This window comes from Myotis daubentonii, chromosome 11 (assembly GCF_963259705.1).
Source record: "Myotis daubentonii chromosome 11, mMyoDau2.1, whole genome shotgun sequence".
Classification (NCBI taxonomy): Eukaryota; Metazoa; Chordata; class Mammalia; order Chiroptera; family Vespertilionidae; genus Myotis; species Myotis daubentonii.
In genome coordinates this window covers 65183839-65207799 of record NC_081850.1, presented here as the reverse complement: position 1 = coordinate 65207799, position 23961 = coordinate 65183839, and the positions used below count along the sequence as shown (strand labels likewise).

The 23961-nt window shown below is 46.9% G+C and overlaps 1 protein-coding gene across 1 annotated transcript; it reads right to left on the bottom strand.

Moving 5' to 3' along the window:
• Positions 1 to 16233: 16233 nt before the first annotated feature.
• LOC132211720 (lipocalin Can f 6.0101-like) lies at positions 16234 to 19209 on the bottom strand. Its single transcript, XM_059656220.1, has 6 exons — positions 19114 to 19209; positions 18620 to 18756; positions 17789 to 17862; positions 16965 to 17075; positions 16519 to 16620; positions 16234 to 16340 (listed from the first exon to the last, which is right to left on the bottom strand). The coding sequence occupies exons 1-6, from the start codon at positions 19207 to 19209 to the stop codon at positions 16234 to 16236; spliced, it is 627 nt and encodes a 208-aa protein (XP_059512203.1).
• Positions 19210 to 23961: the final 4752 nt, after the last annotated feature.

Here is a 23961-nt window from a genome sequence, read left to right as displayed (position 1 = left end):
TTTCCCTGTAGCTCAGCAGTCTCGGGTGCGAGCCTGCCTCCTCCGTCAAGGTGGAGGGACTGAATCTTCTGCTAACACAGAGGCGCTGGAGGGACCATGCAGCATGAAATTCCACCAATCCCAACTAGAAAAAGAGAAGCAGGAATATAGGCAGAGGCAAGCGAAGGCACCAGGTGTTCTGAGACAGTGATCACAGATTCAGAGCCAGGCCGTAGGGATTCTAGTGTCTGAGATGACAGACTTGCAGACAGCTCTGGCCGGGCCTCAACAAGCAGCCGGGCAAAAAGCCAAGAGAGGAGGGGGGCCTTGCCGGTCTCCTGCTGACTCCCCAGCCTCAAGATCTGGGCGGGCGTGCACATGGCAGACGCAGGCGCTTCGACAAAGATCTCACCCAAACTCGCGAGGCCCGAAAGCCGGGGTTATACAAGAACAACAAAATGCGTGAAGCCTGAAGCAGGAGAACTGGGAACTGCGGGAGTGCCTTCGGGTCTCGGTGACCCGCAGGGAGGCCAGGCAGCTCAGGGTGGCAGGACTGCCAAAGACGAAGCTGGAGACGCCAGAGCTCCGGCCGCAACAACTCCCTAGTCATCCGGGAAGCCCTGGTAGCGAGGAGCAAGGGCAAGCGGCCCTGGGAGCTCGGGCTCAGCTGGAGACACGTGCGGAGCAGCTGAAGAATCTGCTGAAGTAGCAGCAGGCGGAGAAAGGTCAGTACGCAGGGACCCGAAAGGAGAGAAGGCCGTCTGACAACAGAAGATGCAGCAAATGTCAGAGCAGATGTGCAAGTTGAGGACAGGGAGCACAGCAGGAGTCAGGCACAGGAGCTGGAGACCAGCTCAGCTGAACGGAGGAACCAGATTGCTGCCCCCCCCCCCCCAGGAGCCCCCAGCAGGGCCCTCGGAAGAGGAACAGCGGCTACCAGCCGAAGCAGAACAGCTACAACAGGCCGTCCAGGTGGCCACGGACAAGCTGCAGAGCTGCCTTGCTTACAGAGGCCATGCAAGGGAAGATGGAGCTGAAGGAGCTGGAGCAGCACTCATTCAGCTGTCTGCAGAGACAGGTGCAATCAGAGCATAGCACATTACCGCCCTTGACCAGAATCAGAGGGCAGGGCAGAAGGAGCGCCACCTGGAGGAGGAGGAGGACATTAGTGGCTGGCGAAGGACAGGCTGGCGAAGGACAAGGAGGAAATGAAGGGGGAGTTCCTGGAGCTGCAGGAGCTGGTGGTACCCCTGAGCTGGAGGTGGGCCTAATGGATTGTGTGGCAAGTTCCTGCGGGCTGCCCAGAACCTACTGGGGAGCCCACTACAGCCCCCCACCCCGCCCTACGCAGTTGGCGCTGCTCATAGCCTGGTGACCCCTGAGAGGTGAGCCTTGCTGACAGCCTGGAGCCGGGCCCTGTCACACTTGGGAACTCCACCTCCCTGCAGACCAGGCAGCTGCCCTGTGAGATGCAGAGCCCCCAGGAGTAGCCGGGCTCGATCGTGGGAATCTAATAACCAGACACTCCCCTGGAGAAGTGGGGAGAGGTTCTGCCCCACCCAGTCCCTGCCACCCTGGCCCCGTCACCCTGTCCTATTATTATTGTAATATGAGGATAAACTTAGGTACTGATAGCATAGGACGGAGGAAGGAGGTGGGGACAGGGGTGATTAGACCCCTATTTGTTTTGTTTTATTTAGGACTAAATGGATAGAGACATAAAAAGAAAAATACAAGGAGGCATGTGCTCCAGGGGCATTGCCCCTGGAGAACAGGAGAGGATCCAGAAGATGTGAAGCACAGGGCCAAGGGCGCGCCCGCCTCTGTGCAGAGCCCACGCCCACCAGGAATCAGAGGCGTTTCTAGGCCAAGGAGGATGTTCGCTCTGAAGGACGAGTCAGTCATCGACCAGATCGTAAAGACAGAATGAGAGATCTGTGGAGCGAATGCAGTGAGAAAAGTCCACCCAAGGATGTCCCCGTGGCCCTGTGAGGACCAAATGGACACAGTTCCCCGTGACACAGGCTCCCTTCTTCCCTAAGTGGGGAAGGCGCCAGTTCCACATTCTGCTGACACAGGAGGGCTTGAGGTTGCACTGTCCCAACCAGTAACGAGAAGGTCAACGACAGAGTCACGGATGCCAGGACCCCTGAGGTTTCAGGGTCAGCACCTGTGTTTCAGGCAGCCATGTCCCACGCCCAGGGTCCCCTGCCTCGGGGAGAAGAAGTCTCGGAGCCCAGGACCCGGAATCAGCAGCGACGGTGGAGACAGGTTCTAGCCAAGGGGAAAATGAAAACGGAATGAGCCGTTTGTCTCAGGGTCTCCATCCACGGAGAACAGGGAAGGACAAAAAGAGCCATGGTCCAGACCAGGCCATGGCAGGCTGTGTGCAGGGCCCCGGGCCCCTAGAGATCAGAGCTGCCTCTGGGGACCATGGACCGAGCGGGTCCCCAGTCACCCGGGCTTCAGCTGATGGGATGGCAGGATGCTTTTCCTCGCCATCCTGGAATTGTCCTCCACCCCATCCACCCAATAGTCTCATCTCCAGAAGCAAATGTGTGCATGCCTGTAACAAGCTACTGCCGCTCATGCTGGCAGTCGCCTGCAGGGGGCGTCCCTGCTCACCCTCAGCAGGGATTCTGAGCCATATTGGTTTCTCCTAGCAGCCATGTGCTCAGTTTGGAGGTGTATTGCTCAGGGGATCCCAGGACGTGGGGCTCAGGGCCTGGAGGGGTCCCCTTCAGTCTTCCTGAGGCTGACAGGGGTCTCCCACACCTATTATTTCTAGGCTTTTTCGTTGTACCTGCTCAGAGGTCCCGTTCCTTAAACTGTTCATTTTTTTCTCAATACATTTACAGAAGAACACTAGGAAATACCATCAAACATCCAGAAGCTTCTCTTCTCGAGAAGTATAACTCCACCAGAGGCACAGATAAACCAGACCTTGCCATGCCCCCTCACCACCTTGAACCTTCGTACAGCTGTGTGAAGGGGGTGTGTAATGAGATGACACGGGAGGACACAACTGAACGTCCCCCATCCAGTTGGGCGGGTGAGGATCAAGTAGCTTCTTATTTCACAGGGTTTGGAGGAGGGAGTTGGGGGCGCTGGCCCTGCAGTCTCAGTGGCAGAAGAAACAGAACCCGCGGGTGAGGGGCAGCAGCCAGCTGCCCCCAAGGGCCCTCCCTCCTCCTGGAGGAGGAGTCCATCTACAGCAGGTCTCCTCCTCCGTCCTCCACAGAAGGAGCCAGAAACACCAGCTCTCTCTTCCGTTCGCTTCGAGGTGGTCGAGGTGGGGAGGACACAGGGAGGTGGCTGTGAAGTTTCTCCCCACCTGTTCCACGGACAGGTGCCTCTTACTTGGCAGCCTGTTTAAGGTTCCAAAATAGTCTTCCTTACCCAACCCCAGGGAAGGCTCAGACACCCAGTGTGAGGGGCTCTGAGTGTGACTCTGTGTGGAGTGGCCAGTGCCAGCTAGGTGAGACCCCCGCCCTGGAGTGGGGCTGGAGGAGGAGGAGGCAGGACCCGTTACTCCTCCTCCTCTCCCCGACCAGAGGGCGAAGACAGGGGGGAGCAGAAGAGGTGTTATTAGCAAAACTACAGGAGGGGTGCCTGGCACTTACAGCTTTAAACAAATTATCTCAAAGGAACCACAAGAAATTCAGGTTCCTTTCCAGCCCCCCCGAGTGGGGACTTACTTCAGAGCAAGGGACACAACATAAGACCTTTGCACAGGGCACATCTCCAGCCAACATCACCCCCAGGAGGGGGTGGGGAACATGAATAATGTCCATCGCCACATGGACACAGTGCTGGGTGAGCACTGAGTGGGATGTGGGTCTTGCTGTGGTGGGTCCTGGGCTGACCGGCACAGGTCCTAGAATCAGGCCAAGTGCTTTGCAAGAATCTGCCATGTTTGTGGTTTAACATTGAATTTGACAATGAGGTCTCCCCACTGAGTAGGTACCTTGAGGAAGGTACATGCAGACTCTTCCCACCGGCTGGCTCCATGGCATTCCTGCAGGTAGAAGTGTCAGCCAGCCATCACTGGTGACAGTGTTTCCCTTGCAGCCACGCAAGGAGAAATGAGGCAGAGAGTGAGGAAAAGGTTTTGCGTGGCCACGTTACCTGATGAGTGACAGGGACACTGGAGTGTAGGTTTGCCTCCTGGCGAAGTATGTGTGGATCCTCTCTGTGAGCATAAAGACAGTGCCTGCAGGGAAATTTCCAGGTGGGGTTACCCCTCTCTGGTAAGTGTCCTGAGCCCTCCTCACGCTGTTCCCTTGACGCGGTACAGGATCCTGTCCTTGGTGCATACAGTTGGCCTTCAGGGTGAGGAGTGCAGTGCTGTGCTCTTCCTGTACTGATCCGTGCGGGGCCTAGAAACAGGACAGGGCAGGAACATTTACCTGTGATGTCTCCAGTTTAACTCTGAACTTGACAATGAGGTCTCCCCGATGAGTGCATACCTTGAGAAGGGATGCTCGTCATGGAGACTCTCACAGGTCAAAAGGCCGCCAGACATTACTGGTCCATGTCGCGTCATGATTTTCTAAAACAGAAGAGTTTTTAAATGTCCAACCTGGCATTTTAATAAATGATGCTTTGCAGACATCGATAAAACCAGAGAAACAAAAACAGCAGATCAAGTGATGTTTTACTTCTTAGAAGATCACAAGAGCATGAAAATGAAGCCACACGGAATATACTTTTTGAATCTAGTTCTTCTATTTGGTGTGACACTTGGAGATCCATCTGGTTATGGCATGTGCCAATAATTTGTTTCTATATTTTCCTAAGTAGTTTTCTACTGAGTGAATATACCATTACATATATATGCATACCTGAGTTATAACCACTTTGGAGATATTATGAATAAATCTTCTGTGACTATTCATATACATATAAGTAGACACTGTGTTCATTTCTTTGGTAAATAACTAGTAGTAGAATTTCTGGATGAAATTCAGAAATTCCCAACAGAGCAGTTATTTTATTTACCAAGTTATCTCAAGTAATTAGATAAAATCCTGGCCCAAGTAGACCCGCAATAAATGTTTGTTGAATAAATAAATGAAGCCAATTTCTTTGCCAAGCAATTAACTGAATTTTTACTAGGTACCAAACACTGCCCTAACTATAATATCTCCTTTAATTTTTCTAACAATCCTAACAATTCTAAAAATTAGATATAATTATCCTTATTTTATTAATGAGGTTCTGAGAAATTAACAACTTGCTTAAGATTACATAGCATGTTAATGATAGAACTGGATTCTAGTCTTTTAATTACAAGCTTTTATCTCTATTGTACATGTTCTAAGTAATAGTGGGTGTATTGGGTAACCACTGAATAGAATTAACAGTGATAGGATTAAAAGCCAGATAGCATTGAGAACCATTTTAAGTAGCTCTTCACACCTAGTTTTATAATCTAATCTTTTGTCAAATTGCCATGGCCAGTACTCAGATGAGAATATTGAACTTTTGCAGGAAATGTTATTTTTCTGATATGTAGAACTGGGGAAATGTAGCCTTTTCTTTTTTCTTTTTAAAAAAATCCTCACCTGAGGATATTTTTCCCATTGATCTTTAGAGAGAGAGTGGAAGGGAGGGAAGAGGGGGAGAGAGAGACATTGATGTGAGAGAGATACATCGACTGGTTACCTCCTGCACGAGCCCCGAAGCAGGGGAGGTACCTTCCCTGAAGGAGAAATCTAACCTGGGATCCTTTGGTCTGCAGGCCGATGCTCTAACCACTGAGCAAGCAGCCAGGGTGAACTGTAGTCTTTTCATCAGAAAAACAGGCTGACAATCAGTCTGAACGCCTGGGATTTCCACATAGTTTTGTCACATCTATTGGAATAACATATTTGAAGAATGGCTTTAAAGCAAAATTATTGGTGCAAAAAATGTATATGTACACAGATAGTCACATAATTTGTCCCAATTGTGCATTTTAAAATCAAGAAGCAAATATGAACAGAGAAGCCCCAGATATGGTTTGTTCATTCTCTTTAGTTCTTAATTTGGCGGCTAGACTTTCAGAGTGAACAAAGGGAATATATTGCTCTAAGGCAAGGTATTTTCTTACAGTGTATTCATACAAATCTTAAATAATCTAGTCAACCCTAAAGGATATTTTTTTTTTTTGCCAAAGTTCACCTTCTGGTGACCTCAGTTTAGAGGTTGTTCAAGAAAAGGACTAGTGAGAGTAGGATAGAAAGCTAAGCAATGTTGTAGGAAATGGTCAGTTCTCCCTCATTTCAGGGCCCGGTATAGAAAACCAAGTTCATAATTATCCAGGCATTTGAATACTTTGAATACGTAACTTTAACCTAGGCCTTGGCAAATATGATTAATTTCATGTTCTTAAAAGAGATCATAAACCATGTTTCGTTTCTGTATTAGAAGCATTCCTGTTTCTGAAAGTGTTTTTGGTACATAAGGCCACAGTGTTTTTAAAAGCAGTTTCAGAAGAATCCATTGAAAGTAGAAAAAAGGACTACTAGACACCCCACAGAATTGCAGGCACCAAAACAGCATTCCTGCTACTCCTCTGTAGTGAGCACCTGCAAAGACCTGGGAAAAGCCACCCTATAAATGAAAAGAAGTGTGTGACATTTACTTAATTAGGAGTGGCTTAAACTGGGGAAGATTAAAGTTTAAAGAATATTTTGTTCAATCTCACTGTAATGAAATAAAGGAAACGTACAGATTATGGATAAGCTTTAAACTCTGATTATTAAGGATATAGTTGTGTTCATTTTATTGTGCTATATGATAAAAGTAAAATTTGAATTTGTAAAAAAAAAATCACAAGACATTTTTTTACCTCAATGCTGGAATGTTTTTGAAATTTGCTGTCCATCTAAGATACCATAAAACTATAGAGCTGATCACATAGTAAATGAGGCAAAGGGATCTGAGGGTTATTCATGTAATAAAATCCAAAATGAATATGCCATGCTACTAGGAAGCCAGGTGAGATCTGAAATACTAACGTGAGTTAAGAAGCAGAATACTTCTCTTTAGTTTTTTATCGTAACACAGATGAACCCATGAGTCAGACTTTTAGGCATGTCTGTAACAAAACGATGTGTTAAATGATTGAAGAATGTCTGATTGACATTACTGAAACAAAAACATTTGGATCTGATCTCGCTCATGAAATTATTATAAATTGGAAAAAGGTGGTACCGACATGAAAATGCTAGCGGCTAGCTACATGATAAGGAACAATGGTGGCAGGCGGACACAGGCTGCAAAGCCCATTATCCCCACCAAAAAAGCCATTATGTCACACGTTTTACCCAGGCACAGGCTGTGTCTCTAACACGTTCAATCAGAAGGTCCCAATATTTATGTTTTCCCCTTTCTCTGGATTTGTCGGTATTTCTCCCCAGAAACAGGGAGAATAAATAAAAAATTAGTACAAAATGTGATGGTTTTGAGTCTCCAATCGCCCCAATAAGTTGTAAAATAAGTCTCACTAAAATGTCCTATTAGAAAGTCAGGAATAAAACGATGGATAAAGCCCCCGTGCTGATTGCACCATTGCTTCCACATCATCAGAAAGTGAAACATTCTTCCATTTTACCCATTTACAGAGGCAGCTAGGTCAGCGTGGACTCATGGATTGCTGTTTCATTTAGTGTGTTTCCATCTGTTACCATCAGGTTTATTTTGAGGCTCCAACCTGCCCAGCGAGATCCCCTTCGAAGGGCACGAGCATCCTTTGGCCATGCCCCCTCCTGTGTGAGCACCTCCCTGCTACAGCAGAAGCTCCCCATTCATTCCCTGGCACAGCCCTACACGGTGTCCCTTCTCCGTGGAGATCCTGGTTCCCACAGGTGGAAACCGGTGCTTGAAACCACGCTCTGCACCCAAAGCAGGGAGATTTAACCGGGCTGGGCAGTCAGGGCCCAGAAAGGCGGCTTTTTACTTACCATTTCCTCAGCCACCAGGGGGTCGAGAAGCCTAGTTGGCTTCCCTAAGCGGGCACGACGGCAAACGAGGCTCTGCTTCTCACTGTGGAAGCGGCGCCACAAACCCCTAGCCCGGGATGCGGGCGTTTCCCCGCACCCGCTGGGGCGCCAGTTAGCGCCGGCGCGAGTCGGGCGCCCTCTGTTGGCCCTTGGTGGGCAGCGAACGAGGCTCTGCGCCTACAGTTTAGCGGTCACTGCTCGTCCCCTCGCGGTCCTCTCGCGGATCACAGAAATTCTCGAAGCTCGAAGCTCGATCACTTCCCTGTTGTGTGTGTGTGTGTGTGTGTGTGTGTGTGTGTGACTGTGTGTGTGTGTGTGTGTGTTTCTTTCTATGGCTAAATTCATTTATTCTGAAATAAAACAAAACAGAAGCCGAATCAACCCTGTCCCTGCTTCCTTCCTCTGTCCTATACTACTATCAAGCAATAAGTTTATCTTGTATTATAATAATAATAATAGGACAGGGTGCCAGGAGAGGGTCCCGGGACAGGGTGGCAGGGACGGGGTGGGGGACGGGGCGGGGGCAGCTGCCCTGCCATGATCTCCAGTTCCCCTCATAGCTGTTCTGCGTTGGCTTGGAGCCGCTGTTCTTTCAGTCGCTCTGGGGTCAATGGCATTTGGACAATTGCCTTCTACACACGCACCCTGCTTCAGAGGTGACCAATCCAGTCATCCCACCTACAGCTCCGCTGCCCTCCGTTAGAGACACAAGTACGTCCGTGACGTGCTTCAAGCCATCAGAGGCCCATGTGCTCAGAAAGGGCTCTGGTTAGCTGATGGCCGCAGCCATCCTGTTTCCCTCTTTTGTACCATAAGGACCAAGTTGAAAATTTGGGTATTAACCATACCCAATGCACAAGAAAACAGAGGAACAAGAGAACCACTTTAAAAAAAGTGAACTGAAAAGTAAAAAGGTATTTTTTTTTAAAAAAAATAGATTTGCATTGATTTCAGAGAGGAAGGGAGAGGGAGAGAGAGATAGAGACATCAATGATGACAGAGAATCATTGACTGGCTGCGTCCTGCACTCCCCTTGTTGGGGATCAAGCCCAAAACGCCAGGAGAATTGAACAGTGACCTCCTGGTTCATAGGTGGAGGCTCAACTACTAAGTAACACTGGCCGGCTGTTCCTGTGTTGGCCTGCACAGCAAAGAACAGTGGTTATTTGGGCGATTTTCCTTGAGATTAGGTTTCTTCAAGGTGAATGCTTCAAAACTGTTATGGGATGAATTGTGTCCACCGCAAAATCCGCGCATTCCAGCCCTTACCCCTGCAACATCGGAATGTGGTTGCATGGGAGACAGGATCTTTGAAAAGGTCTTAAGTTAAAATGAGATCATTGGGGTGGAACCTAATCCCAAATGATTGGTGTCCTTATAAGAAGGGGGAAGTTGAACACACACTGAAAAGGACAGAAGACCAGGTAAAGGCACAGGGAGAAGATGCCTTGCTATAAGCAAGGAGAGGCCTTAAAAGAAATCACTTACCAACAAACAGGTCCCGAACTTCTCGTCTCTAGTCTTGAGCTATGAGAAAAGAAGTGTCTGTTGTCTGAGATATCAGTGTGTGGCTCTCCCTTGCGGCAGTTCTCGCAGACTCAGACAGAAACCCACCTGCCTGAACCAAATGAGCAAACTTGACTACGTGTGGGGATGTAATAGCCTTTTAGTGTTGAAATTAAGATCACATTTTTGATTCATGGTGCATTAGCTTTTACAGCTGCCCCGATAAATTTCTTCAGTATTTCAAACTTTCACCACACGTAAGAAAATGTCCCGGCAACTGTTCAGGCACCTCCTGACTTTTCTATAATAAACTTTTGATTTTGCCAACGTGGGCTGAATGGATTTCAGATTTAATGGACAAAGTTTCCCGTCTGTGGCCCTTGGGCTGAATGTGTGCTGCAGCCTATTTTATGGAAAACATTACTTGGGAGCCTCACCTCAATCTTTCATTCCATAGACTCCATGGGGGCAGTCCCGCCATGATGGCAGAACTGAGTGGCCACAGAGAATGCATACTCAACATGCTCAAGAGTTGTCTCGTCTTTTTATTTTTTAAAGTATATGTTTATTGATTTTAAAGAGGAAGGGAGAGGGAGAGAGGTAGAAACATCAATGATGAGAGAAAAGTATCGATTGGCTGCCTCCTGCACACCCCTACTGAGGATCAAGCACACAACCCAGGCATGTGCACTTGACCGAAATTGGACCTGGGATCCTTTAGTCTGCAGGCTGACGCTCTATCCGCTGAGCCAAACTGGCTAGGGAGAGTTTTCTAATATTTTACAGCAAATGCTTTGCTGTCCCTGGGGGTACATAGTGTACCAAGCTGAAACGGATGTAAACACGCAGAGCTGTTGATACACATGGGGGTGGGGGAGGGTAGTGTCTAGAGACAAAGACAGCGGTGGCACTTTCTTTGAGATCCACACTCAGCACAGAACTCATGGCCTCTGCTTGCTGCCAGGCAGGGGAAAAGGCTCTGAAGTTAGCAGCTAAAGAGATTCAAGGACCAACTTCAGAGGACTGAAGACTCAATAGGTGTCTCATCCCATGAAGCCACTTCCTTATCTGGGGTGTGATTGCCCTCCGGCCCCACCCTACCCCCAAGGACCTCTGGGAAACCCATACAAAGCCAGCCCTGGGCCCACCTGGTTATTGCCTTGTGAGCTCCTCAGGCGTCCAGACCCCTTGCTGAGACGGGAGACGTGGACCAAAGGGAAGGGGTGAGGAGGGGCAGGAGGCCTGGCCAGGAGGACTCAGATGGCTCCCCGGAGAATATGAGAGCATTTCCTCCAAGAAAAACCTGTCCCGTGGAGAAAACGGAGACAATTGGCATCCTTATGAGAGGGGGACACAGAAGGTCACAGGGATGGAAAAGGCTCCCACAGCAGAGGAGGTAGGATCCTAAGTTCTCTCTCTCTCTCTCTCTCTCTCTCTCTCTCTCTCTCTCTCTCTCTCTCTCTCTCTCTCTCTCTCGATTATGGGAGTGGGCCAAACAGCAAGGCCCAGAAAGTTTCACCTTCCTACACGGAAAGTGAGGGAAAGCCAAGGTGAAGGCCGGGTTCCTTTTGCTTATGGGCTCTGCCATCTGAGGGCTATTCACCTGAGGGAGGGTTTCAGGGAGCAGCCATGCCAGGCACCGGAGGTGTGTGTGTGTGTGTGGGGGGGGGTGCTTTTAATAAACTCGGGTCCCACTGGGACCCTGCACCACCCACTCTCCCCCAGACTTCCAGAGAGAGTTCAGGGACCTCTCACTCATTCCTCTCCTCTCCACCCACAGCCATCAGCAGGCCTAGCCAGGGGCCCAGGAGCTCCAGGCCTCATGGGTGGGGTAGCCCCGATGGTCCCCTAAGCAGTTGCCACAAAGAAAATGGACCCCCAGAGGAGAAAGAGAGAGGACCGCCATCCCCCACCCCAGGGAGCAGAAAGGACGAGTCTGACTCCTCCGGAGCAGGACATCAGGACACACGAGGTAGGTTTCTGGGCTGTGCCTTCCCAGAGGTGGGGGGTGGGTACCCTCCCTCAATGGCAAACCGGCACCCAGGGGAGGGAGGGACACACATTGACCGGGGGAGATGCTCCCAGAGCCCCCAAGGACTGAGAGGTGGAGGCACAGGACTTGGCAGCGGTTCCCACCGGACCCTGGAGGGGCCACCAGACAGGCTTAGTGGGGGGTTGGGGGGTGGTACTGGGAAGGGGCCCCAGGGACCTTGGCCAGGTCGCTCACACGGGAGCACCTTCTGTTCTGTTTCCCACGCAGATTTGGCCCACCCTCCTCGCAAATTCAAGGGCAGCAGGACCCGGCCCCCGAAGCCCAGCGAGGAACACGGGGCAAGGATGCTGCCAGGAAGACCCAGAGGCCAGGCCCGCCTCCCCAAAGCGCCGCCGCCATCACCACCCATCTGCAGAAGCCCTCGCGCCTCTGGATGTGCTGGTGCCCAGACTGTGCAACCAAGTGGGGGCGCTGCAGGTGGCCCTGGACGAGCTGCGGACTCCGGGGGGCGCCTTCCTGCCCGTGCCCTCCCGTGGCCCGCAGCCCGAGGTCCGGGAGCCCAAGGCCTGGCAGCGCGCCTGGCTCAGCTGGCAGCTGGCGCACACGGGCGCCAACCTGGGATGTGCGCTCGCCGCGCTCGACGCCCTGCTGGCCGCGCAGCCTGGGCTCCCCACTCAGCTGCCCTGCACCCTCCGCGCCCCGCCGCCTTAGCGCCCCGTGCCCTGCCCGCGTCCTCGCCCCGCGCCCCGCTCCTGTCCTCACCCAGCGCCTCCACCCAGAGCCCATCGGACTCCCTGCTGCCAACTCCGGTGCCAGGGTCCCTGGGACCAGCTTCTGCCACAGCGCGACTGCCTTCCCCCGGGAAACACCCTTAGGCCTGGGCAGGCCCTCTGTCCCTCCGGGGGGCACAGCTCAGGGGCCCAGGGGCCCGGTTCCCCGAAGACGGCCTGGAGGGAGAGCTGCAGAGGAAAACATTTCTTCTGTGGCTCAGCTGACTGTGACTGCCTTTGAGTGGGACCTTTTCCCCATCCGACATTTTCCTGTTTTATATGAAAAATAAAACCCATTTAAAGAAACAGGCATGTGTGTGTGTGTGTGTGTGTGTGTGTGTGTGTGTGTGTGTGTGTGTGTGTGTTCATTTATTTATTTTCATCACAGCCTTTTCCCTGAAGACAACTGTATCTGTTTTGGTTTGACCCGAGAACGGGTTTCTTTAAGGTGAACGCATAAAAACGCACCCAGAATCAAGCCTTCACCTCCACTGAGCACGCTGGGTGATTTGGGGGATGTTCTCTTATGGAACACATCTTGGATTCTCAGTCCATTCGCTTCTTCCAAGTCACAATAAATTTCCTGAATATTCTAAACCTTTGCCACTGGGAGGCAGTGCACTTGCCAGTGACTTACTCGCCTCTTGACTAATTCACCTGGTGACTTTTCTATTTAACAACTCTTGTTTTTACTCTATGCTTCGGTATCATGTCGAGTTATTCAGTGGCATACCTACAAGGCACACGGTGTAAGCTCACATACACATCAACAGAAGGCTTTTGCATGAGTATACACCCCACCACTACCACTCCAATGCACACCTTGAATATTTCCACTGTGATCTTCAAAATAATCTCTCTGAGCCTGCACAGGCAGAGGGTGGGTGTGCCTTTCCGGGATATGAACAAGGAATAACCGCCCAGAGGACAGTGGACATAAGACCATGCTTCCACCACATTATCTGATCCCTTTCTTCCTTTGACTCAGCTTTGACCACACTCATGAAAACAATACCCAGGGTGAGAGGAGAAACCAGATATAAAGAACTGGGTTTCTCAATGACTGTGTGGAATAGAATTGCCAGCCAGCTTGGAATGATCACTTCAGATTGTGCTTACGAGAGTGACATTAATTATATCTTCATCAAACCATACCTGATTACAATTCTCTCTCTCTCTCTCTCTCTCTCTCTCTCTCTCTCTCTCTCTCATTACTTTTTTTTAGCAGCCTAGCTAGATAAACGAATGAATGCCCAAACAGATATTTATGATTCCCCACTAAGCTGGTTCCTCCCATTGACTGGAGTAAATGTTAATTGCATCCTCCCCCCTGCTCAGACCTAAATCCTTAGAGGCCCCCTGTGTCCTAGCTCCGCCGGATGCAAAGTGTTAAACCAGGCCCTGCATCAGTGATTTACTTTGGTGCTTCCCAGAATTTCTGGGGGCGCATGCATGGAGTGGACCCGGCGTCTAGTCCTAGAAAGGTTAATGCTCTTCCAAGAAGACCACCAGGGACGTACCTGTACTTGAAAGGTTGGGGCTTATGGCAGCCAGGGAGTATGCTCACTCTGGGGAACTGTGGGCGTCTCGTCAGAGCGTGTTAGGGAGAACCTACTACAGGATTTAGGGAAGATCTAAGGAAGCACTAAGTTGGGTGTTGTCAGAAATCAGGGGCAAGTCTATGATTGAATACATCCATAAACCTTATTAGAGGGAGTGAAGATAAGCATGAGTATAAAGCTATATTTGATAAAGAAGCAGCAGTCACTCACTTTAGCTGAGAGAGGGACATGATAATCTGGTTTTATCTGGTTTTATGAGATTGTTTATGTCCAACAGAACAACGGGGCCTACCTGTCATTAAGCTTATGTTCATAATGACTGAGACATACTTCGTGAATGACAACCCCATCCCCATGTTGCTCTTTTCCAGGACCAATGTCCAACTTTGACACTGTTTTTATCATCGGATGTAAGGAAAGGATTATTAGTGGAGGAAGAACCTTAACTTTCCTTTCTTCAAAGCCCAGACGCTCACCCGTTAGCCTCCTTGATGATTCCTGATGGTACCAGTACAGATGGCTAAAGATCTCTATTGTTCACATTTCCTGGCATCTCACTTAACACGCTCATGGTAGATAACAGCTCTGGTTGAAGGAGGTTTTCCAAGAGCATGAAAGGATGATGCTCTGTGCCACAGAATGCATGAGGTGGGGAAGCTGGGATGTGGAGGTTTGTCCTGAAACTTGGTGAGCCAGGATCAGCCTCAGCAGCAACTGTCTCTCAATACTCTCTTGAGAAAGATAATGCTGGGATCAGGCCAAATTGTAGGGCAAGTCTCACAGTTTGCTTTATCAGATTACTGAGAAATTGGCCAATCAAAGGATGAGCAAAAGCACAGGGACAGAGGCTGACTGCTGGGGAGGGAGAATCTTGAAATTCAGGAAGATTCTGAGAAGCTAGAGGACCACTATGGGTACAGGGCCATGAAGTCCCCTCATTCACTTGCCATAAGCCCCATGTCTCTCTCACACACAAAGACAATCATGTGACTGCAAGACTAATCATTTATTGATCAGGTATAGGAGGGTCTTATTCATGATAGAGCTCTGGGTATGGCAAAGAGAGTGGGGAATTTAGAGAAAACGATTGATTCTTGTTGAATTGATGAGTCTGTCTAGACAATTAGAGAAGATCCTTTAGATTCAGAGATAATGGATGCCTTCTTGGATGATAGTGATGGAGATCAGGTTGCAGAACTTGTCACAGGCTGACACAGGGACCATGGAATGAAGATCCTGGAGCCCAGGTCAGGAAGCATTCACTCAGCACTAAACAAGCAGATGAGAGAGAACACAGAACTCATTAAGCACTTCCTGGGTTGAATTAAAGACAAAGAGAATTTTTATTACAGAGCAAAATGGTGAAGAAGTAGATATCAATCTGTACTGTAATCTGTGTTTCTTTCCAGAATAGGGGGAAGGAGATCATTGAATCAATGGCTGCCAAAAGAAATTAGGTCCGGCCTATAGCAAAAGCATGTTTTTCTACTTCATAATTTTCCCCCAACTGAGTCTATGAGAAAGAAAGAGGAATAATCAATGAGGGACCCTAGGCTGATTTCTGCCATTGTCAGCATTAAATGTTTTAAGGAATTTTTGATAAATTGAAGAAGAATGGCAAAAACCATAGCTACCTGGTATTAAATGCTGACTTTATGCAGGCCATAGTTGCTAAGATATTCCCATATATTATCTGAATAAAGCCCCACTATAAAGCTAAGATAGGAAACAGATGAGGAAAGCTAGAGCCTGTTTTCCAGGTAAAAGACAACTAGAAGGCTAGAGAGCTCTATTTACAAATCAGACGTTAAGGATGTGCAGAGTTCAAGGAGAGACAGTATTACCAAGGATTGGAGAGTGAGACCACACATTTTGGCCTTGGAAGATGGACAAAAGACAGAAATGCATTTGAGTTCCATATTCACACCCTAGTATTCTTTTCCTATTTCAAATTTTAAGTCTTAATGATTTTTAGGACTTTATCAATTACTGAGGCCCTTTCACCAGCAGGATATCCACACAGTACCTCTGCAAGGTACATGTCATTGTTTTCCTTGTAATTGCTTAGGTCATTTGCTCTACAGCTCATGGAATGAGTGGGTCCTGAACCCAGGACCCCCAATTCCAAATTTCAAGCTCATTCCACAAACTTCTTTACCCAATTATTTGTAATCTTTTTTTAAAATTTAAATCCTCACCTGAGGATATTTTCCCAGGATTTTTAGAGAGAGTGGAAGGGAGAGAGACACAGAGACAGAAATATCAATGCGAGAGAGATACATCGATTGGTTGCCTTCTCACATGCCGGGGATCAAGCCTGCAACTGAAGTACATGCCCTTGATTGGGAACCCAGTACCGTTCAGTCCACAGGCTGATGCTCTATCCACTGAGCCTAATCGGCTAGGGCTTTATTGTAAGATTTGGACACAAACCCCTAATGGTGTTGGAAGGCAGTGGTCCCTGGGCTAACCCCCTCTCCATCAGACATCACCAACCTGGAGGCTTGGGCGTCATTGCTCCCTCGGGCCTGGAGACAGCGATCTGCAGAGACAGAGCAGAGCACAGTCAAACACCAACCCATTTATTTCTCAGCAGGAGATCAAATGATTTCCCAGGTCAGGACAGAGGGGACTGATTGGAGGTGTTACCTTCTCTTGCATTTCTCCACCCAGTAAACATGGGAATTTAGGAAGAGAAAACCAGAGATAGCTAAACTTACCGACTTCGGTCGCATCCAGTATGTTTTCCTCAGGAATTCCATATTCTTGACAAAGTTCCTCAAACCTTTCCTTGAGTTTTGGGCTCACATCTGGTTTTCGGGCTGTGGGAAAAGTGACAATAATTGCTGTGTCTTGTGTTCTTGGTCACTGAGGCTCTGGGTGTGATGGGGGCAGACGGATGGAAATGGATGGCACCAACTGGTGCTTAGGCAGAAGTTAGAGGTGGACTATAACCTGTCTTGAATTTGATATTTTTATGATATCCTTCTGGCATGATGAAAGGTTTCATCATCTTCCCATCACTGAGCCTGAGGGATCACCCAAGGTGAGCCCCTCTCTTCAGAGGAGGAGAGAGCTCCCAGGATAAGATTGGGTGGGCTACTTTGTTCAGGTTTCCTTTCTCCCCCTGTCTCCCCACCCCAAAATGAGAATAAATATACTCTACCTAAGAGTATCAGCATCTCAAACTTTTGCTTATTGTTGACATTAATGAGATGAAAAATAATATAGTCACTATAGACCACTTCAATTATGCGAAATGTATTGAATCCAGCATCTGTGGAAGAAACAGAACACAGCTCAGAACTTCTTTGGTCCATGGGAAACAAGTTAAACTCTACCTATTCTCTGACACAGAGCAAGTTTGAGTGCATATCCTGGAAGAGATAAAGAGTGATATTTAAGGCCTTTCATTGGTATCTCTCCGAGCTTCATATGGCAACTTCTAAGGGTAGAATCAACTACTAGTAGAAATTCCACTGCTCGTCATTGACCACTAGTGGTCGGAAAATTCAGCCACAGCAGCCACTTCCCCTTTATCATCCTCCTGAAGGCTATCCTATCTCCCTTGGCCATCTCTGCCAACTATGTGTCTCTGTTCTGTCTACAAGCCCACTGGATTATATACCCAATACTCTATGTGGGCAATGTGCTGTGGCAATGGACACCAGGACAATCAGAAAGTGGGCAGAGAATGAGTAGCTGTCCTGACAATTTATGTGTTTTGTCCATTTGTTTGTTTTTGCCCACTTTCGTTTGTTGCAGGTGGTACAAAGGACCAAATTGCCATCGTATTCTGATAGTATTCTATACCAGGCATTGACTTTTACACAGAAAGTTCTCCCAAATTGAGGATATTGACTATTAGATGGCCCCATTTATATAACATAAACATCAATCAAGAATTAATCAAGATCTTAAGAATGTGGGGATTTAGTCAATTTCTTATGGTTGGAAGTGGAATTTACAAAGACATTTTTGTATACTTACAGATAACATTATATACACCATTCTCACTTGCTTGATGACAAAGCAAAAACATTTCAGTGCACTCTCCATTGACCCTGTAAAACAGAATGGCCTGATGCCCAAGAGATATTGATGGATCTGGCTCCCTCACACTCCACCTGCTACTTGAGTGTCTGATTCCAATTAACTGTAGAACATTTCTGGTACAAATTTGAAACAGCTTTTATTTACCTTATTTCACTTTATTTGCTACTTTAAAAAGGAGTATACTACTGATGTCACTATTACTCTACCACCACTTCACACTATTATTATTATTACCATAGCTACTTGCCTAGATAATTAGCTGAGTTCTCAGATGTGCCAGCCTCTCAGATAAGTGCTCAATAAACATTGTTTCACAAAAAAAGAAATCCATGAGAGAGAATTATTATCATCCTCTTTTACTCAAGGAAAAATTGGGGTGGAAAGAGACAAAATTTTTAGGTCACGCAACTAGTAAGAGATCACTTCAAGAGATAACTAAGCTGTTGATCCCCAATCCTATGCACTTAACCTATGCTATATTGCCATACTACTTAACGATACTGATACTCCTCAATCTCTGAACTCCTCTACTCCTATTTAAATTTATTCCTGTCACCAATTATTATCTCTGAATCTAGAAAACAGGCAAATTCCTCAGTCCTACATTAGTGCCAGATGTGTGACTCTGATTTTGAATATAGGCCCACAATGTTGTATATACGTGCATGTGTGTGTGTGTGTGTGTGTGTGTGTGTGTATTTGGTGGTCCAAGACCATACTCAGGCTTCTGTTTTCCCTTTCCCAAGTAAAAAAGGCCATGCTTACTTTACATGAAATTTCAATGTCAGAGAAGAGTTGTCCCAGGCGTGGATAGATTCCATAAAACCCCTCATGATACTATCTTTTTCTATCATTTCTTTGACATCTGAGGCCAAGAAAACGGTATGCCACTCCCCTGAAATCTGCAATAAATCAGTTAAATATTGTGTTAGAAAAGAAGAGGAAGACACCACATAAACAACTGTATCCTTGAACTCTGGCTCATGGGCCTGGACTCACAGTGGTGATATGGAGGTGGAATTAGAACCCAGGTCAATTGACTCCACATGAAAGGCTCTTTCCACTGTCCTCCAATGAGAATGGAGGTCTCTAGGTGTTATCACCTTTCCACATGGTACAAATCCTCTTAATCCAAGGTCAGAAACCCTCCCCCTTTGCCTAACATGTCAAAAATCTCTTGGCCTCCTGTAGGGCCATCTTGCTTCAGAATTCCCCCAAACCACCCCCAAAGTCAGAAGACCCTATGCTCCCAACTCTACCTTTGATATATCGAAGTTGCTTGTCACAACATCATGGTTTCCTTCATGATGGGCACAGACCAGCGTCAGCCCCAGACACAGCAGCAGCAGCTTCATCTTGGGAGGGACAATTCTGACTCAGCTACAGGCACTTGGAGTGAGTCTTTCCCTGATGGTGCCTCCACTCCCCAGATCCTCTGTCTTTATATTCATTCTGGGTCCAGTTTGGGTTTTTTTGTTTGTTTGTTTTGGTTTGGTTTTTGTCCGTGAGGCAGCACCTTTTCTCCTCCCACTCCAGGCATGGTCTGTATTCATTGATGTGTCGCCAAGATTTTCCTATCAATCTCATCTCTATTAGATCTACTTATGCCCTGAAATTAATCAAAAGGAACACTTAAAAAATAAATAAAAATATTGGATGTCATAAAAGGTTGCCTGAGTTTTGGAACCTGAGTTAACTGTGAAATCAGAAAGCCAATTATGTGTGTCAGGAATGGAGTAGAACTGAGAAATACAGTGTGTGGAAAATCCATGCTCCACCAAGCACAAGTGAGTTACACCATTTTAACTGGTCTCAGAAGCAAAGAAATTGTCTCTACTAAAGATGATAGGACCTATCACAAAGCATTCAGAGAGAGTAGATTAGAATAGAGTTTAATAAAATAATGTCTTGAAGGTATGGTGTCTGGTATTGAGGACATTTTTAATCCCGTGTTCTTGTTGTCTGAGTTCAACCACAATGAATGAACAAATGTTTAATTACTTTATATACCTCGCTTCATACAATAGACCTCCTAAGAGAAGTGGAGAAGTAGAAGTTGTCATCCCTTTCTTCAAACAACCTTCAATGAAGGTGGGGAAATGCTTTATATACTTAATAAACACTTCATTCTACAAGCATATGAACTAACCCAACAAAGTCGGACCAAGTCCAGAACATCGTGGGTCAGAAAAAGGGGTGATGCTGGGGAGGTGACATCATGTCGAAAGGGCTTAAGAACACAGGCTTTGAAGTCATGTAGACTGGGGTTTCAGTCCTATCTCTGTCATCTTGAAGCCATGAGGACAAATTTAACCTCTCAGAGCCTTAGTGTCCTCTTAATGGGGATAATTGTACCTGTCGATAGATTGCTATGGGGATTTAGTGGGATAGTGTGTGTAGAACCCTCAGACTAATGTCTGGCACAACAGGGCTGGTGGAATCAGAATTATTCCTGGGGAGGTGGATCTTGGGGGAGGTCTTGAAGGTTAGGCATGTGTGGAGATGTGGAGAGCATGTAGGAAGGGGATTCCTGGGGAAGGAATGTTGTGATTTAGGATCCTTTGCCTGCTGCTGGGGCTTGTTAAGAGCTATGGCTCATACATGGCTTGTGCTAATGGTTCCCTTTTGCACCCCCCAACTCAGAAAGAGGCCAGTATCATGGGAGGACCGGGCACAAGGCAGTGAATGTAGGAACTGTGGCATTCTATCTGCGGCCTGCTTTCCAAAGTCACCCCAGCCCCTTGTGTAATCATTCCTAGTTCATGCTCAACCAATATCCAGTCACTGGTACTTTGAGGTCTATCTAACTTTAGGCCCGATGTGTGGGCTGTTGGCTGTCCTGCCCTTGAGATAGAGGAACTGAGCTTGACAAATGTTGGCAAAGGCTGTGCACTTCATTTTGTCTAGTTCATTCTCTCCAAGAGCAACCAGGTTTACAAGATGAACTGGGCTACAATGCTGAGGGGAGAGTCAGCTACTGTTGCTGCCCCACCATCTGTATCCCATCCCTCCAGCCTCCTAACTTGGCATCCACATCAAAGCGCCATATTGCCAGCGCCATATCTGCATCTGGTGGTGACATCTTTCTTTTCACCTTTGTACCTACCGTAGCACCTGGTACACAGTATTACCTTTGGAATGATTGTACAAGTACTCTTATAATAGAAGCTCCAGGTGTTTTTGTTATTAAAAGGAATATTATAGAAAATTCTTTTGTAAATGGGAATATTACTTTTGGGAAGTGACCTCTGAATTTATATTATTGGGTGACAGGAGTAAAGGGAGAATAGGACTGAAGTCTATCATCAGGAATCTATGTTATGGAGGATCTTATCTACTCAGATCTGAGTTGACTATTCCCCACCCTGATTATCACTTTCATTTCAACTCTCCCCAGTTTTTTTTTTGGGGGGGGGGGTGGGGTGGTGGCATTCAGTGTAAGCTTTGCCAGTGAAGCCTGTAAGCACCGAGAGAGTAAAGTCAGGGCTGCACAAAAGCTGTGAGCATCCAGCTAGGGGCTTGGTGAAAGAAAACCAGACAAAACCAAAGCTGAAGGAATATTAAATCATTCAAAAGTGATTCTTAGCTTTACAATAGGATTCTTAGAGTAGATATTAAACAATACTCATGCACTGCATTTAAATATTTGTGGTAGGAGTGTGGATTAACAGTCTAAAATTACTCTAACAACTTATAGATGACCAATAAATATCCTAGTTAAATGAATTATTGATTTTTATATTAGGGAGGATGGTAAAAGGTAGAGGTGGGGAAAGAAAAAAAAAAGAGTAACACTTAATGTTAGCATCTCCCAGATGATAGTGTAAGTACATGGGATAAGGATTCAATTTATAAAAGTTCACTTGGCCACACATCAACAGGGAACACATTTGTTGTCTAATGTAAGATACACAGATTCAGCCTTTGACTGTAGAGTAACTTTGTGTGTGGTGCAGCAAGCTGCTTTAAGAGATGATGCTATAACAGGACTTTTGAAAAATAATGATTCAACTTAATTCAACCACCATTACCAAATGCCTACTCTACACTTGGTCTGTACCGGACACTTTGAGGGTTAAAGAGATAAATAAGATAGAGGCTGTGCCCTCCAGAAACTCCTGGTCAGTGTGAGGATGGTTTGAAAACAATCTAATTTTGAGATAGAAAGTTTTAAAAATTAAAGCCTGACCACCTAATTCCAGGTGTGAAACCGGAAGAATTGTTCCCTCCAGATGAGCAGAGCCTTCCCTAAGGGACACACACCTTAGTGGGCTCTGGTCCTCTCCTGGTCCAGTGGAGAGGGTAAGGGGGCACGGAGGTCTCCTGGAAGTAAAGGTTTGTGGAAAAATGAGTGGGAGTTGGGTTGTTCTGCCAGCCTGTGGACCCCAAGGAAACCAGCTCCTTCCTGTCTGCCAGGGGACAAGCAGCACTTCTGAGGAGCCGGTCTCAACCAGCACCATCGTAGCAGGTGGACCAACTATCCATCCTGTCTTCCGAGACCACCCTGGGGAGGTAGCCTTTGGACCTTCCCTTTTATGGCACCGAATGAACGTGGTCCTCATCGCTGTTAACAATAGTCAACCACTCCATGGATGAGCTTCCTGGGCCCAAAATATCTACCAATATTTTAAGAACAGAGAGCTAACATTACGTCATATTCCCACATTTTTATCATGGTAAGTGAATTCAAACTCTTGTATTACAATCAATTTGCAACAGCTACTTTTATAATTAAGGCCCTTAGACTTGAATGAACTTAGAAACAATCTGGTAATCAAAGAAAACAGGTTGTATTCAAAGTCATCTTTGTTCAAGCATGAGCTCCTACCATAATCCACTCACCAAGGCAAATAGTTATTATGGGGATTTATTTGCAGCAGTACAAATGTCATCTGTCCGGGGGCCGGATATTTAAAAATAATATTTTTACTTCAGAAACAGAGTACGAACTCAGTGAATATTAGCTAACGTGCTTTGTAAATATTATTTCATATAATCCTCACAGTAGCTCTATATGATAGATGCTAGTAACCTGTTTTACAGAGGTATGAACTAAGACCCATAGAGGTTAAGTAAACATACCAAGATCACACAACTAGTACGTGGAAAACCCACATTTGAACCCAACACTGTCTATTCCAAGAGTCCCTACTCTTATTGACTCGAGGCTTTGATTTTTTGTTTTTAATTCTCACTTGAGAATATTTTTTCCATTGATTTTTTCAGAGTGAAGGGAAGGAGGGAGGTGGAAAGAGAGAGAGAGAGAAACATCGATGTGAGAGAGATACATTGATATGCTATCTCCGGCACCCACCCCAACCAGGGCTGGCGATCAAACCTGCAACCCAGGTATGTGTCCTTGACCAGGAATCAACCCGATGCACCAACCACTGAGAAACACCAGCCAGGGCGAGGCTTGATGTGTCTGACACGAAGGACAGATGGAATAGGAATAAGTAATGAACCTCAGAGGTGTCTGCCTGGTAGTTGATACTAAAAAGTTGCATGTGGATTTTTCAAAAGCATGGCACCATGGGTGTAGCTGCAAGAGTCTGATCAAGAGAAGGGCAAGTAACAACTATCTCTTGGTAAATACATATTTGGTGGGTGAATGGATGGATGACTGAGTAGGCGGGTATTGCTCTTCTAATAAGAAATTAGGAAATGCTTCCAAGATCAAAAAGCAAATGCTATTCCCTTCCATTGATGGATTTGAGTTAAGCACCTGGTCACCGGCTGACCACATTTAGATTTCTTCACCCAACACCAAGTATAAGGCGTTTTATAAGTGGCCTGCAGGAAAGGTGGCAGTCTGCCAGGTGGCTGAGAGCTGGCTGTCCTAAGTCATGACTCAGTGTGTGGGTAAGGGGCTTATGGAGTCCATGTATGACCAGATATATGACCCATTTATAACCAGGCGACCTGATTGAAACTAACTGCCTGGCTGGAAATGGATTTTGTGACCTTGTTTTCAATCACACTCTGGTTTCAATCAAGGTATCACTAATTGAAACTAACTGCCTGGCTGGAAATGGATTTCGTGACCTTGTTTTCAATCACACTCTGGTTTCAATCAAGGTATCACTAATTGAGAAAGCCAGTGGCAG

Coding starts and splice junctions, on each gene's coding strand:
- LOC132211720 (XM_059656220.1), bottom strand. CDS start 19,209: ATGAAGCTGCTGCTGCTGTGTCTGGGGCTGACGCTGGTCTGTGCCCAT. Junction 17,863..18,619: donor ACATTGAAATTTCATGTAAA/GTAAGCATGGCC, acceptor TCTGTTTTACAG/GGTCAATGGAGAGTGCACTG. Junction 16,341..16,518: donor ACTGGATGCGACCGAAGTCG/GTAAGTTTAGCT, acceptor CTGTCTCTGCAG/ATCGCTGTCTCCAGGCCCGA.